This window comes from Cnephaeus nilssonii (genome assembly GCF_951640355.1).
Source record: "Cnephaeus nilssonii genome assembly, chromosome: 11".
NCBI classification, from domain to species: domain Eukaryota; kingdom Metazoa; phylum Chordata; class Mammalia; order Chiroptera; family Vespertilionidae; genus Cnephaeus; species Cnephaeus nilssonii.
The window spans coordinates 46,873,831-46,888,063 of NC_137082.1; the positions used below are offsets into that span (position 1 = coordinate 46,873,831).

General features: G+C 39.1%; 1 protein-coding gene across 1 annotated transcript in view; it reads left to right on the forward strand.

The window, feature by feature from the left end:
- CDH7 (cadherin 7) overlaps positions 1-14,233 on the forward strand; it is a gene marked incomplete at both ends in the record, with an annotated part of 106,417 nt that overhangs the window by 55,601 nt on the left and 36,583 nt on the right. The window contains one exon of the mRNA XM_079785301.1: positions 11,876-12,129. Within this exon, the coding sequence (XP_079641427.1) occupies positions 11,876-12,129 (254 nt within the window). The remainder of the gene's footprint in view (positions 1-11,875; positions 12,130-14,233) is intronic.

Sequence of the window (14,233 nt, forward strand, 5' to 3'; positions counted from 1 at the left end):
GCAGTCTGGGACCCCTTGGGGGATGTCTACTTAGCGCCTTAAGGTGGCAGTCAGACATCCCTCTCACAGTCCGGGGCTCTCACAGTCCAGGACCCCTCGCTCCTTATCGCCTGCCTGCAGTGGAGGCAGGAGAGGCTCCCGCCACCACCGCTGCGCTTGCCAGCCATGAGCCCAGCTTCTGGCTGAGCTGTGCTCCCCCTGTGGGAGTGCACTGACCACCAGGGGGCAGCTCCTGTGTTGAGCTTCTGCCCCTTGGTGGTCAGTGTGCATCACAGTGACTGGTCTTTCTGCAGTTCCGTTGATTTGCATATTAGGCTTTTATTATATAGAATGGCAACTTCACAGAGATTACTGAGAAGCCATGTCTACTTTGAAGGGGAAATGTATTAGACAAATTGCATGGCCATATGGAACCATCATTTTGTGTGTGTGTGTATATGTGTGTGTTGTTGTTGTTGTTTTTTAATTTTAGGAAGAGAGGCTGTGCATTTATCTGTAGGTATCATGATCTTGGGGAATACTGAATGACATGTGTAATCATACTCCATCAATTCTGTTCTCTGAGTGAACCCCGCCCTAGCCATAGCTCTATGACAACAGGCACACTGGCCAATGTTTTACTCATTTTAAGTGACCTGTTTGGAGAGATGACTGTGCCTCTTCACTGATTATTTCAGTAATGAAACCTTACTATTAACTGAAAGCCTTTGCAAGCAAACCAGATAAGCACTCCACATACTGAAAATGATATAGATAAACTTGGAAACAGAAAGCAAAATGTTGAAAGCTTGCTACATTATCAATTTTTAAATTTGTATTAATTGAAATGCTTGAAAAATTTATTCAAACATAGCAAAGTAAGTTGTGAACCCCATAATGCCTTCCATCTAGGTGCAAAGCAAATCATTGTCATCCAAACTGAAGGCTGTCTGTGAGTGTTTTTTAAGTAGCTCCTGACACTGATTAGATATGGTGAAAATGAGCTGCTTAATCCATCAGCTCTGTTTAGACATGATCTTTAATAAATGTTAAATTTTAAAAAGTGTCAAAAGGAATTATTACTTATCTCAAATATTGGAAACACTAGAAATTGAAATATAAATGAAAATCCCCACTCTGAAAAGGCTGGGATTTTATGCCAGTCTGACAGTCCAGGTGTAAAGCTCTGTAATTAACTCTTCTAGATAATTAACACATATCAAAAAAGGAAGTTATATTTCAGTTGTTATAGGAAAACATATGTTTGATTTCAGGCCAATGGGCAAAACATTTCTGTAGTTATTTCCAGTGGACAGCTGCTGTTTTAGCTCAGCTGGTGAAAATCTATGTAAAAAGTTAAAATAAATAGGATTGGCGAACTGTTGGTAAAATATTTTGTTTTGTTGTGCAAAATAAAAGGAATGCAATAAGGTACACTGCTGCTCAAAGATTTCAAAGATTCATTCGAACTCAATTACTCATATTCAAGAATGTTTAACTATTTTTGTGACATGGCATTATAGATGCATCTAGTTTTTAGGTGAGAAACTATTAATCCAATCTCATTTTCAAGAATTATTTTATCAATTTGTTCAAAATGTAATTAATATTTTATACGCAGCTAGTAGGCTTCATACTGTCATAAGGTCTTTCTTTAATCTAGTGCTTGTTCTCTCTACAAACCTTAAAGAGGGCTTATATTTTAATTTATCACATAAGCATCCAAGAACTGTTGGATCCCTTGAATTATTTAAACTGGTATTTTCCAAGTATATATATCCCACTATTCCCCAGTTCCATTTGAAGAGCCAGAGAAGGCACTAAGCCACTTTTCATTCCAAGAAGCAAGATGAATTTTCTAGCTCTTCAAACACTCCACCTCCTGTGAGAGTCTCCTATGCTCTGCCCCCGTGCCCTCTTTCACTCACTTTTAAATCTGGAAAAGTGTTCCTGTTGTTCCGTCTTTAAACCAAATAGGTAAACTAGAAAGTAACATTTTCTGTACAAACTATTTTTCCTGTTCAAGGAAGAGTGTGTTTTGTGTGTGTGTTTCCCATCAATGATGGACGCTTGGTCTAATAAAAATGCAATGAGGTCTCAATTCCACAAACACTGTGGCTTTTCATAGACTTAGCTGTGGCCATGAGGATGTGGGTTAATAACCAAGGCTGTGTAAGAGTGTCCAGGAGAGCTCAGACCCCATCTGCCAAGTTGACTGGTCAGTCCCACCTAGTCTCAGTTTGAACATGGCCTGAGGAAGGAGTTGAACAGTGGATGGATAACACTGTTTCCCATGTAGACAGGGAAAGGGAGATTTTCCAAAGCGGTGCTACCTCTGCAGATTCATCACATGCAAAGACTTGTGAAGTTCAGAGTTAGCACTGTGAGTAAAATGGGGAAGGGATATTGACATCAGGCAAGGTGATGTAAGTGGAGGGACTCCTTCCCAACTTTAAGTCTCCTTCCCAAGACCACAGTTAGTTAGTGAATAGGAACTAACTGTATAATAAATTGCAAATAAGAATGGATTATAAATTAATATTAAAAGGCATTTTAGGTACGCTATAATAAAATACATGACAGAATAGAAAATTGTATTTTCTTATTTCTCTTAATCCTTTATTATTGGAACTGTCTGTGATAATTCTAATTCATTTCAAGCACTTCAATTCCTTTCAGAGGACTGTATTACAATATCAATATTTATTTAACATGTCATTTTTCTGGTTTTAGTCAAATAGCACATCTTTTTTTTCATTATTATTACATATAAAGTATTGGAGTCATTTCTAGGTTATTCTCTTGCCTTTTCTTGATCCATATAGCTCTTGGCTGTGTTTTTTGCTGTTTTCTTCAGCATTCTCCTAAGGTTGGTTATCACTGCTTCACTCCAAAACTATTATTTTAATAGCTCTGAGCTCACGACCTGCTTCTAGCCTCTCAATTCTTAAATCTGTGCTTTAAAACATTGCTGTTCAAAACGCAACACCATTTATTTTTATCATTTTAACTAGTTTGAAAAGAATCTACCTTATGACAAGGAAATAAAGGAGAGTCATAGAGCAAATTGAGAGGAAACAGTAAAATGATCACTGAACTACAAACAAAAATTCTAAAAGTATTTATTGAAGACCGATAGCTTCATGACAGCTCATGAGAAGAGTTGTTGTTTCTGGCCTTCTGTCCACCATAGGACGTCAACCCACTAGGAGTTGTGGATAGAGTAGTCATCCCCCCCTCCCCATTACATTCCTGAAATCCACCTTTTAAAAGCCTTGGAGATAAAGCCATTTCTATTGGAGTTGGGGTATTTTGTATCTGTGAACCTTCCTTGATAATCATCCAAACTTACTCTTTCTCTACAGTATAATAAAACTTGAGTCCATTGCTTTTTCATAAACAATGTGCCATCATGAGCTTTATTCCACTTTGAGAAAACTATTATATTTTGAAACACACATACAAACACACACACACACACACATACACATATGCCATTCTTGACATAGGGTGAACTTAGGAGCAGGGCGAGAAGAATATAAAAGCAGTCTTTTAGAAAGATATGATAGAAAAAGAAGTACAGAATTGTAAAATATTACCTTCAGTTATGTTATTATTCCAGTACTCTTACACAGATAGTCCTTACTCATATGACTAAATATGCAGAATTTACAGGTTAAAAATTGGTATAGATGTTTTCATAGAGGATTTTTTCTGTAATTTAATTACTTTTTTAAACATTAAGACTAAACATGATTATATAGTTTAAAGTGATGACAAAACTACAGTTTTAGAAAGTTAAAACAAGGTACAAACTTCTTAATGGTCATTTATGAATTATTGGATTATAACCAGCAACATAAGGCTTCAAAATTCACTAAGTATAAACATGAATATTATCCCATGTGCATGAAAACTGTCTTTCCACCTAGAATTCTTTTTACATTTCCATACCACAAATTTGACTTTAGGAGCTTTGTGGTCTTTTACTTTTCTTTTGAGATATAGCATTTTTTCCACTACAGCACCTCCGTTTTCAATCTAAGACCTCAATTGGGGTTAAATATGGAATATGGAATTTTGCTTCTATAAACTACTTTACCATAGTGTTACAGTGCAGTAAAAAATGAGCATTTTCAAAATGCATTTTCTATAAACCATAAGTACACATGCATCTGGATCCGTGGATGGCTTGTATGGTGGCTCACATGTTTTTAAGCTTCTTCAGATCAATTGTGCTGTACTGTCTTCATAATTTCTTTATATCCTTACCCTAACAAAGGTTAAATGAAGCCAGAACCATCAAATAATAGAGCATTGTTGGGGAGGTATTGATAATACAGCTAGCCTCCATTCACTGTTGGGGAGGAGGAGTTAGAATATGCAAGGTCCTGTCAACCTTCAACTCAGCTGCACAGATTTCTGAGCTCTGGGGTTAACTATCTTGTTACTGAAATGTGTCCTTTCTCTATGACTTGCAGTAATGAGGGACTAATTCCCAGAGTCAAGCATGTGTTTCAGTATTTCATAAAATGCTGCTGATGTGAGGTAGAGGGAAATCAAGCCAACAACATTTCCAATAGATTTTTCTTCTTCTCATTACGTGTTTCATTCATTAATCCTGCTGCTGTGGATGCACATTTTTCAAAATGGAGCAAAGTTATTTCTTCAATTTGATGGAAAAGGCATAAGTTTTGGGTTATTTTAGTTTTAAAGGTTGGATGTGATATGATTAACAGAGTAACTCTCATTTGGTGAACTTCTGAATTTCAGATTATATTTTCCAATGTATTAAAGTTATTGTTTCTTTGTGATATATAAGTAGATCCTAACATCATTTTAATCATGCACATATGTGCATGTATATATGCTGTTATCTATGTATTAATGTTTAAAACTTACTTGTGTTTAAATAGTAAAGATTATATATAAATATAGGGTCTTAAAGCCCTGGCCAGGTAGCTCAGTTGCTTAGAGCATCATTTTGACACACCAAGATTGCAGGTTTGATCCCCAGTCAAGGTACATACAAGAATCAGCCAATGAATGCATGGTTGGGTGGAGCAACAAATTGATGTTTATTTCTCTTTCTCTCTCTCCCCCCCCTCTCCCATCTCCTTGTTCCTCTCCCCACTTTTGTCTAAATCTATATATATAAAAGCCTAAGCGACCGTTATGACTGAACGACTGGATGGCCGGCCAGTAGCTATGATGCACACTGACCCAGAACTTGCTGCTGGGGCCCTGACAGCCCCGAATCTGGTTCACTTGCACCCAGGACCCAGAGAGGAGGGAAGAGGGAGCCCGATTACTCACAGAATTGGCCGTTGGTTAGCTTGCTGCTGGGGCCAACCTCCTGTGGTCCCTCCCCGCAGCCGGCTGGCCTCCCCCAACCCCCATCATCCCGATCGCCAGCTAAGCCAAGGGACCCCATCCGTGTATGAATTCATGTACTGGGCCTCTAGTTCAATCATAAAATTTAAAAAACAATTTTAAAGTAAGAAATCACTCTTTGAAGAAAGTTGATAGTAATGTAAATGTTAATACATGATTGACTTCATTAAAGAGACTAACCTGCTTGCTTAGTAATATTTCAGATTTTTAAAATTTTTTATTTCAACAATTTATTAGAGCAATGTTCTCAGAATGTATGTGTTATGTCAAAGACATTTTCTAAGGAATTGATCATGAATTTTATTTTATTATATATTTTTTTGCTTTAGTACAAGTCACAGATAATAATAGGATTTTTGTTGCTGCTTTTTTCATGGTGTGTTTTTACCTAAATTAGTTTCAATAGGTAGGATTCCTAGAAAGATGCATTTAAGAAAGAGAAAAAAGATAATTTAGTGATTGTATAAGGAAAGTTGGAGAGATAATTTTAGGACAAAATTTATGTTTTCAGTATGGGTAACTAGATTAATAATTGTGTCGTTCCTTCATAATGGGAGTGTGGAGATGATGAATGTAGTTTGGAATGTTACATGTGAGGTACTTCTGATACCAGGTAAATAATGTCTAGGAGGTCAGGAATAAACATTTGTAGCTCAAAGGAGAGGTCTAGATTACAAACTTGGGTTTGAAAGTTATAAGTATATGCATGACAATTAAAAATAATACAGCAGTGAAGGGGAGAAGGTAGGAGTGGAGTGGAGGGGATCAATTGGGGAGAATAGGGGACATCAGTAAAACTTTAAACAATAAGATAAATTTAAAAAGTAAAGAAACAATTGAAAACTTCCATAAAACACGTATATAAAATGGGGAAAGAATGCATTAGACATTCCTTGGTGAAACTGAAAAATTTAAGTTAGCAGGGCAGAGAGATTTAGAGAAGGCAAATTGTTTAGTTCTTCCATGATTAAGGCATTTTTACAGAGTTTAAAAATAACTGATCAATAAAGCAAATAAATAACAATTCACATTCAGATGAATAAGAGGAATTGCATATATTATCAATTATGGAGGGAATTGATGGATCCTGGAATATCTGTTAGACAGTGGAGACAGGATATAACCAGTAAGGAAATGACTGGAAGCATCAAGGACCTGGAGTTCATAGAAATTCCCATGTCTAGATCTGACCTCTCTCCCACAATATCATTTGGTCATTGATTTGACCAGCTGGGAGTATATTCAAAGCAACAGAATATGCTTTGATCTAAAAGACAGGTGGAATCTTGAGAGAAAGAGATGTTTTTATAGATAACAAACAGGCTTAGTTCTTTTGTACAAAATCAACATTAAACATAGGACACTAATTAGACATGCTCACATGCATTTGTACATACACATGCATGCACGTGTGCATACACACACACACACACACACACACACACACACACACACACAAGAACAGAGCGAAGAATTTCCAGAATTTAACTTTAATAAATTCCAGAAACATCAAAAACAGCATTGACCAAAAGTGCAAGATCTAAAAGCAAGTCATTGAGATTAATGTCAGCGTGTTTGTCTATAGCCCAAAAGCCAAACTATATGGAAGGGAAAAAATGCAGTGCAATGATTTTGTTAAAACTAATTCAAATTATATTTAACTGAGGTTGTACTATTGATAAAGCTAAAAATGGCAGTAAGAGCTCTTGATAACTATTTGTCACAGTTATCTTTTTTAATTCAAGATCTATATATTATAAACTGACTTTGCCAAAGACATAGACCCTGTTGTCCTGAAAATAGAAGAAAAAGACATAGTCTTTCCTTTTGATTTGCTCATAACAGCAGGAAGTAATGGCACTAATTGTGGTACAGTAGTAACACAGCAAATATTTGACCAGTGATTACTGTGTAAGTCACTGTTCCAGATGCTTTAAATTTATCAGTAATTTACTGCAACACTATGAGGATGGTGAGGTAGGCAGGTACCTAAAAGTGATAATGCTATACATTGTGAGGCCCCAATTGCTCCTAGGGACTAAAGAACTTGTTTTAGAGGGAGGGGATGTGTGGTGGATGGACATGGCCTTGAGTTCTCATAGTCTGTCTGCCCCAGTACACTTGCAGTTTTGGACTTTCACTGCAACACTCTTCTATTTATTTTTCGCATTAATGAATAATACCTACCTTGCATATTTTTAAATGCACGTTAATGATGTGTGTAAAACCCCTCGTTGGTACTCAGCTCTCACTATCAAGTTTTATTATTAGGCAAGGGGATTACCAGAACACTCATAAAGATTTCATTAAGAAATGGCAAGAAAAGTTACATGAGAAAGAAGGCTTTAGGATTTAAACAACTGAACATTGTAACTAAGGCAGGGATTGACCACCTTTAAGGACCAAAGAGTAAGTAATTAGGCTCTGCAGGCCACACAGACGATGGCAGTTAATTTAAAGAGCCCAGTTTTGTATTTTGGGGAAGACTGTACCAAACAAACTCTTCTCTCTTTACTGTCTCTGGCATAGATGGCACTTGACAAGTGACAGAGCAGCTTTTAGAATCTGAGGATGTTTTGTGGGGATCACCTGTCTGGGTCTACGTGACTCACATCTGATTCTAGCTTCTTACTACTCCTACATATTGCTTACGGTTGTGGACAACAGCATGGATAGTGTTTTAGTTAAATTTCCAATTATATATAGTTTCCAGTGATATGTAGATTCAAATATTGAATAGGACCTGTTTAGACATTACCTATGTCTCCTTCCCTTTCCTCTTCCTTTGTCTTTCCTCAATTGTCATTTTAACAATTTTCCCCAAGTATAACCCTGCTCATTAAATCTTCAAAGTTATGAAATGCATTGCTTATATAGAAATCAATAAGAAAAAGAAACAGGAGTTAACATTTTATTGCATAAGATTTTTCTTCAATTAGTTTAACAATCCTATCCATCACACCACACCCCTCTTTGAAAAACTAGCTGTCTGGCTGATTCTGATTTGCTCTGAAGATCATTTTGTGCAGCAATTCCTTTGTCTGTAATTTTGATTCATAGCCCTTCATATGAATTCTTTTATTGCTCTATTTTCATAATAGCTTTTAGGCAGCCAATCCCCATGCAGGATGCTGTGTTTCTTGATGATTTAGTGGCATCCAGATGTCTGTACCTCATGTTGTTGCCTTTTAGACACATTTTAAAAAACACAAGTTGCTTTAAAATAATTGCATTCATTTGTGCAGTAAGCTTGAAATTATTCTGTCATAAGTCAGTCAAACTTTGACTGGAATACAGAAATTACTTGGCATCTCTTTTGGTAAGCCTGCATGACTATCTTAAAAGTTGTGGTGGTTTTCAGTTATTTTAAAAGGAGATGGTCAACAGGATTTTTGAAAAACACAAGCTGTTATACACAAACACAATCTGTGAAAGTAAGATGTCTCTCATATAATTTGTCAGTTTTATAGGTAGTATAAGAACAAATGGAATAGGCTAATAGCCAAGCTATTTCTATTATGTTTAGAGTTTCTAAGTAAAGGTATTTACTAGGAGGTAAATAAGAATGATTTGTTTTATTCTTAGCAGTACCCAAATTAAATATTAGATTCCTTGTGTAGACCCAAGAAAACTTGAATGACAAGGTCAGGTTTCCTGCAGGAGGATTTGCGTCAAATTACCCGGTGCCTTTTAAATACATCTGCTTGTGTCTCATCCTGAATCTGCTGAATCAAATCTTGGAATGGGAGGGAATATGTTAGAAAGTTCCCCTGAGTGGTCTTGATTTTCACCTTTGGTTGAGAACCATTAGGCTCAAAGTACTTTTAGATAATAGACAAAAAAGTAGCCTTGCAAACATGTCAAGGAATTTGTTGATAAGGTGTTGTTTAGGGCAGTGGTCTGAAAGGTTGGTGACCGCTGGTTTAGGGTGCTACCATTTTTGTATGAAACCTCAGATAAGAATTAAGAATTTTCTCACAGTAATTCTATGAAGTTATCTGTGGTCAAGAAAAACAATCTGCCTGTTTCTTTCCCCACCTCCTTTTCAGCTATCAGGATTCTCTGGGACAAAAAGTAGAGTTCAGTTTTAAGGCTCTCATGGCCTGGATGCCAGTATTCCAGTTTTTTTTTTTTCCTAATTAAAGAAGAATTTATTGAGTCCCTTCTATGTACCATATTCATTATAGGCACTGAAAATGCTAGTAATAAGCAAAAAAGTCTGGAGCTTACATTCTACTGGATGAGACATTAAGCAAATATATATTTCTGCAAGTGCTTACTGGTCTAGGTATCATAAACTTATTTTGAGTATTAATTTACATATTCTCTTGTGTATTAATCAGAGATGAGCCATGGAATCTCTTTAGGTACTGTTTATGTTCAAACACACACAATGTATAAATTTATATTTTATATAGACCTGGGTATATGTATGCATATGTGGTATCCTATCTAATAAAAGAGTAATATGCAAATTTACTGTCACTCCAAGACACAAGATGGCTGCCCCCATGTGGACACAAGATGGCCGCCAGAAGACGGCCTGCAGGGGAGGGCAGTTGTGGGAAGTTATGGGTGACCAGGCCTGCAGGGGAGGGCAGTTTGGGGGGACCCAGGCCTGCAGGTGAGGACAGGAGGACAGTTGGGGGGGGGGACCAGGCCTTCAGGGGAGGGCAGTTGGGCGAGACCAGGCCTGCAGGGGAGGGCAGTTGTGGGAATTAGGCAAGCAGGGAGGGCAGTTGGGGGTGACCAGGCCTGCAGGGGAGGGCAGTTGGGGGGGGCAGGCCTGCAGGGGAGAGCAGTTGGGGGGAACCAGGCCTGCAGGGGAGGGCAGTTGGGGCGGGGACCAGGCCTGCAGTGGAGGACAGTCGGGGGGGACCCAGGCCTGCGGGGGAGGGCAGTTGGGGTGGACCAGGCCTGCAGGAGAGGGCAGTTGTGGGAGATCGGGCCAGCAGGGAGGACAGTTAGGATTGACCGGGCCAGCAGAGGAGTGTGGTTGGGGGAAACCAGGCCAGCAGGGGAGGGCTGTTGGGGGGGGGCAAGGCCTGTAGGGGAGGGCAGTTGGGGGGGACCAGGCCTGCAGGGGAGGGCAGTTGGGAGCCAGAAGTCCTGGATTGTGAGAGGGATGTCCAACTGCCCGGGACATCCCTCAAGGGGTCCCAGATTGGAGAGGGTACAGGCTGGGCTGAGGGACATCCCCCTCCCTGTGCACGAATTTCTTGCACCGGGCCTCTAGTATTTTATATAAGTAGCATATGTAATATATATTGCATATTTATACACACATAGTATGTGTGCATGTATATACAGATATATATATATATATTCCCTTTGTTGTATTTATATAACTGCATTGTTAAATTTATTTTAATCGGCGCTACATCCTTGTGGGGTGAGGTGTAATACCTGTGCACCTATATGTGTGCACACACGCATTCTCAGAGACATGCTGAATTAGGATTATATCTCAACATTACATTTTAGCCCATTTTTCTTAGTGCTTTTTTTTTGTTAAATACTGACAAGTAAATTATGCTTTATATTTGATGGTATTTCTTTACTTTTTGAAATTTTTGTTTTTACATTATGAAATGTAAAGAATATTTTGGGACAGTTTTCCGTGCTGAAATTGAGATTAAAAATCATGAGAAACCATGAGCCTCTTTATCCCTTGAAGAAAGAGCAGCCTGTTATTGTTGTAAAAATGTCACCATATTGAGAATAGAATCCTGTTTTCTTCGCACCTGGTGCCTCACTAATACATTTAATTCCCCTTACATGTTTTTCAGCTACCATCTGTTTTGACTAGGGTCACTATTTTTTGAGGATCGTGTTGGCATGGTAATCCTCTTGAAAAGTTACAGAATAGAGATCCTGGACTATAACTGATAGCCATCTAATATAAAGAGAGAGAGAGTGTGTGTATGCAGATGGAAAATGGCGGAGGGGGACTCGGGTGCTTCCTTGAAGAGAATACCCATGTTGTCCGGCTGCACATCACCTGCCCCTTCTGCTGCTCTCTTACCTGGAGCACCTGAACCATCAAAACTATAACCAAGTCCCTGAAATCAATGAAAATGTCCTTTTCAATGAGAAATTCAGTTGAAAGTTACATTTCTCTTTCCTTTCAATGTATCCCCCCACACACACACCCCTCCCCCAGGATACTGCAGTTAAATGACATGGGTAAAGAATGTTACATTGATGTCCCTATTGGAAAAGATTTTAAAATCTTATCTGTTGTCTTTCAAATAATACTCTAAAGTCCTGTATTTCCCCAGGCAGTGTTTGGCAGCAGATCGGATAGAAGCCCTTACAGTTGTCTGTGAGCCAGGACAGCAGTAAGGATTGTGATTGGCATTATTATCTATTACTTTTGAATGCTGATGGTGCCTTTTTGTGGCTGAGCCCTTCCCGTGCTTATTGACATTCATAAATGAAAACGCTCTGCTTTACTGACTACTTAATTGGCAATTTAATTTTCCTAATAACTTTCTTGCAGGACCTGGATTTTGAAGCCAAAACAAGTTACACACTACGGATAGAAGCTGCAAACAAAGATGCCGACCCTCGCTTTCTGAGCTTGGGGCCGTTCAGTGATACGACGACTGTGAAGATAATTGTGGAAGATGTGGATGAGCCCCCCGTGTTTTCCTCCCCCTTGTACCCCATGGAAGTGTCGGAAGCTACCCAAGTTGGGAATATCATTGGCACCGTCGCAGCTCATGACCCAGATTCGTCTAACAGCCCTGTGAGGTAACAAACAGCTCCTTGCTGTCTGTTTGTACAATTTCACAACAATGCACTTTATTCACAGTTCACATGTCTACGTTAGGATGCTTTTGGTTCATAGCAAATAAAAACCAATTTTGTCTATGTATTGAGCCATAACAACAGACGTGAAACAGAATCAGAACAACTCAACGTTTTACTAATTCAAAATGTGCCACCTGATCTTCCAAAGCCATTATCACGTAGCAGTATTCTGAGGCATCCGTTATTATCCACAAGCCATAGCTGATGAGCCCGTACATCCAATTATCCTCAGCTCTTTCAAAGCAAACTGTATTCAAAGGTGAAGTGATGCATGTCCTAGTTATAGGATACATGCATATATTAGAATACTAATTTTATAGATAATTGAAACTAGAGATGGATTTTTTAAATCCTTTTTTTTCATATTGGTCTATTTGGATGGTATATATTCATTTATATTATTATTTTCACTTATAAACAATAATATACCTAATATATGTATAAGGACTATTTTTAAATGTCCTTTCAGTCATCCTGTACAGAGACGAGAAACATTATTATAATCAACTAACCTCTTTGGACTAACAAAACTTATTCTTAAAGCATTTCAAAATGTCACAGTATTCCATTTCACACTTTTTGCCTGTAATTTACAATCTGAAGTCTACATGTATGTTTTTGTGTATGCATGTGTTTGTGTGTGTGCACATATGATAAATTATGTCTTTTATATTACACACCTTAACTTGGGATCATAAGTAAGACTTTTCAATGTGACAGTTTGGATTTGATGATACAGTCTGCAAAGTATAAAAATCAATGAATGTTTTATATTCAGATATTAGGGGCCCAGTGCACGAATTCTTGCATCTTGAAAGGAACTGTGGGCTGCGAGGCTGCGGTAGGCACAGGGGCAGATCTTGGCCCATCCTCTCCCCCCGGCCCGGCCCCTCCCGCTGTGGGCCCCCTGGTCCCCTGTCTGCCAGCAGCCCCGCTCCCGCCACCGCTGCTCCCATGTGCTGAGAGCGCCAGCCCTGCTCACACCCGCTGATAGCACGGAGTGATTGGGGCCAGCACCAGCAGTGGGTGTGAGTGGCGGCTGCTGCCCTGATTACCCCTCAGGAGCAGGGGGAGGTTGAGAAGCCTTCAGGAGTGATCAGGGCCAGCAACCGCTGCTTGCACCTGCTAATGGTGCGGAGTAACCGGGACCGGTGCCGGGCACGGGCAGTGGGTGCGAGCAGGGCCGGTGTTGGTAGTGGGTGCGAGCAGGGCCAGCACTGGCAACAGGTGCGAGTGCTGGGCAGGACTGCGGCATGCAGGAGCAAAGAATTTTCAGTAACCACCAGAGGCTCTCCCCAAAGACAGCGACCTGTGTCCTGCCTTAGTCTGGTGCCCCTGCTCACCTGCTCCACCATCCCACCACAGCCAATGCCCGCCATGTTCTGCACACACCCCCTGGTGGTCAGTGCACGTCATAGTGACTCTTTGGTTGTTCCAGTTGTTCTGCTGTTTGGTCTATTTGCATATTAGCCTTTTCTTATATAGGATGGTCAGCTTATGACCACAGGCTTTTAGATTTAACCCATACGTGAGAATTCTAAGTGTTTTTGAGTTAAATTCTGAGCTAAGCCTAGACATTGACTACAAAGTGTGATGAAAAATATCTGTAATTTAGGCACTGATTATTAAGAAAAGCTCATAATTTCTATCTCCCTTAATATATATATATATATATATATATATATATATATATATATATATGCGCTCTTTTTCCTTCTCTTTTTGTCAGATATTTTAATTTTTAGCCTAGTTAAGAATTGGTATAAAATAATTGTTATTCCAAAACTGAACTCATAGTCATTGTTTTCCTGTCTATATAAGAAATTCAGACCATTCAGATGGCTAGATTATTTTAAATGCAGTGCTCATAAACCATTTTAAGAATATAATTTGTTGCCGAAACTGGTTTGGCTCAGTGGATAGAGCGTCGGTCTGCGGACTGAAAGGTCCCAGGTTTGATTCCGGTCAAGGGCATGTACATTGGTTGCTGGCACATCCCCCGTTAGGGGGTGTGCAGGAGGCAGCTGGTCGATGTTTCTCTCTC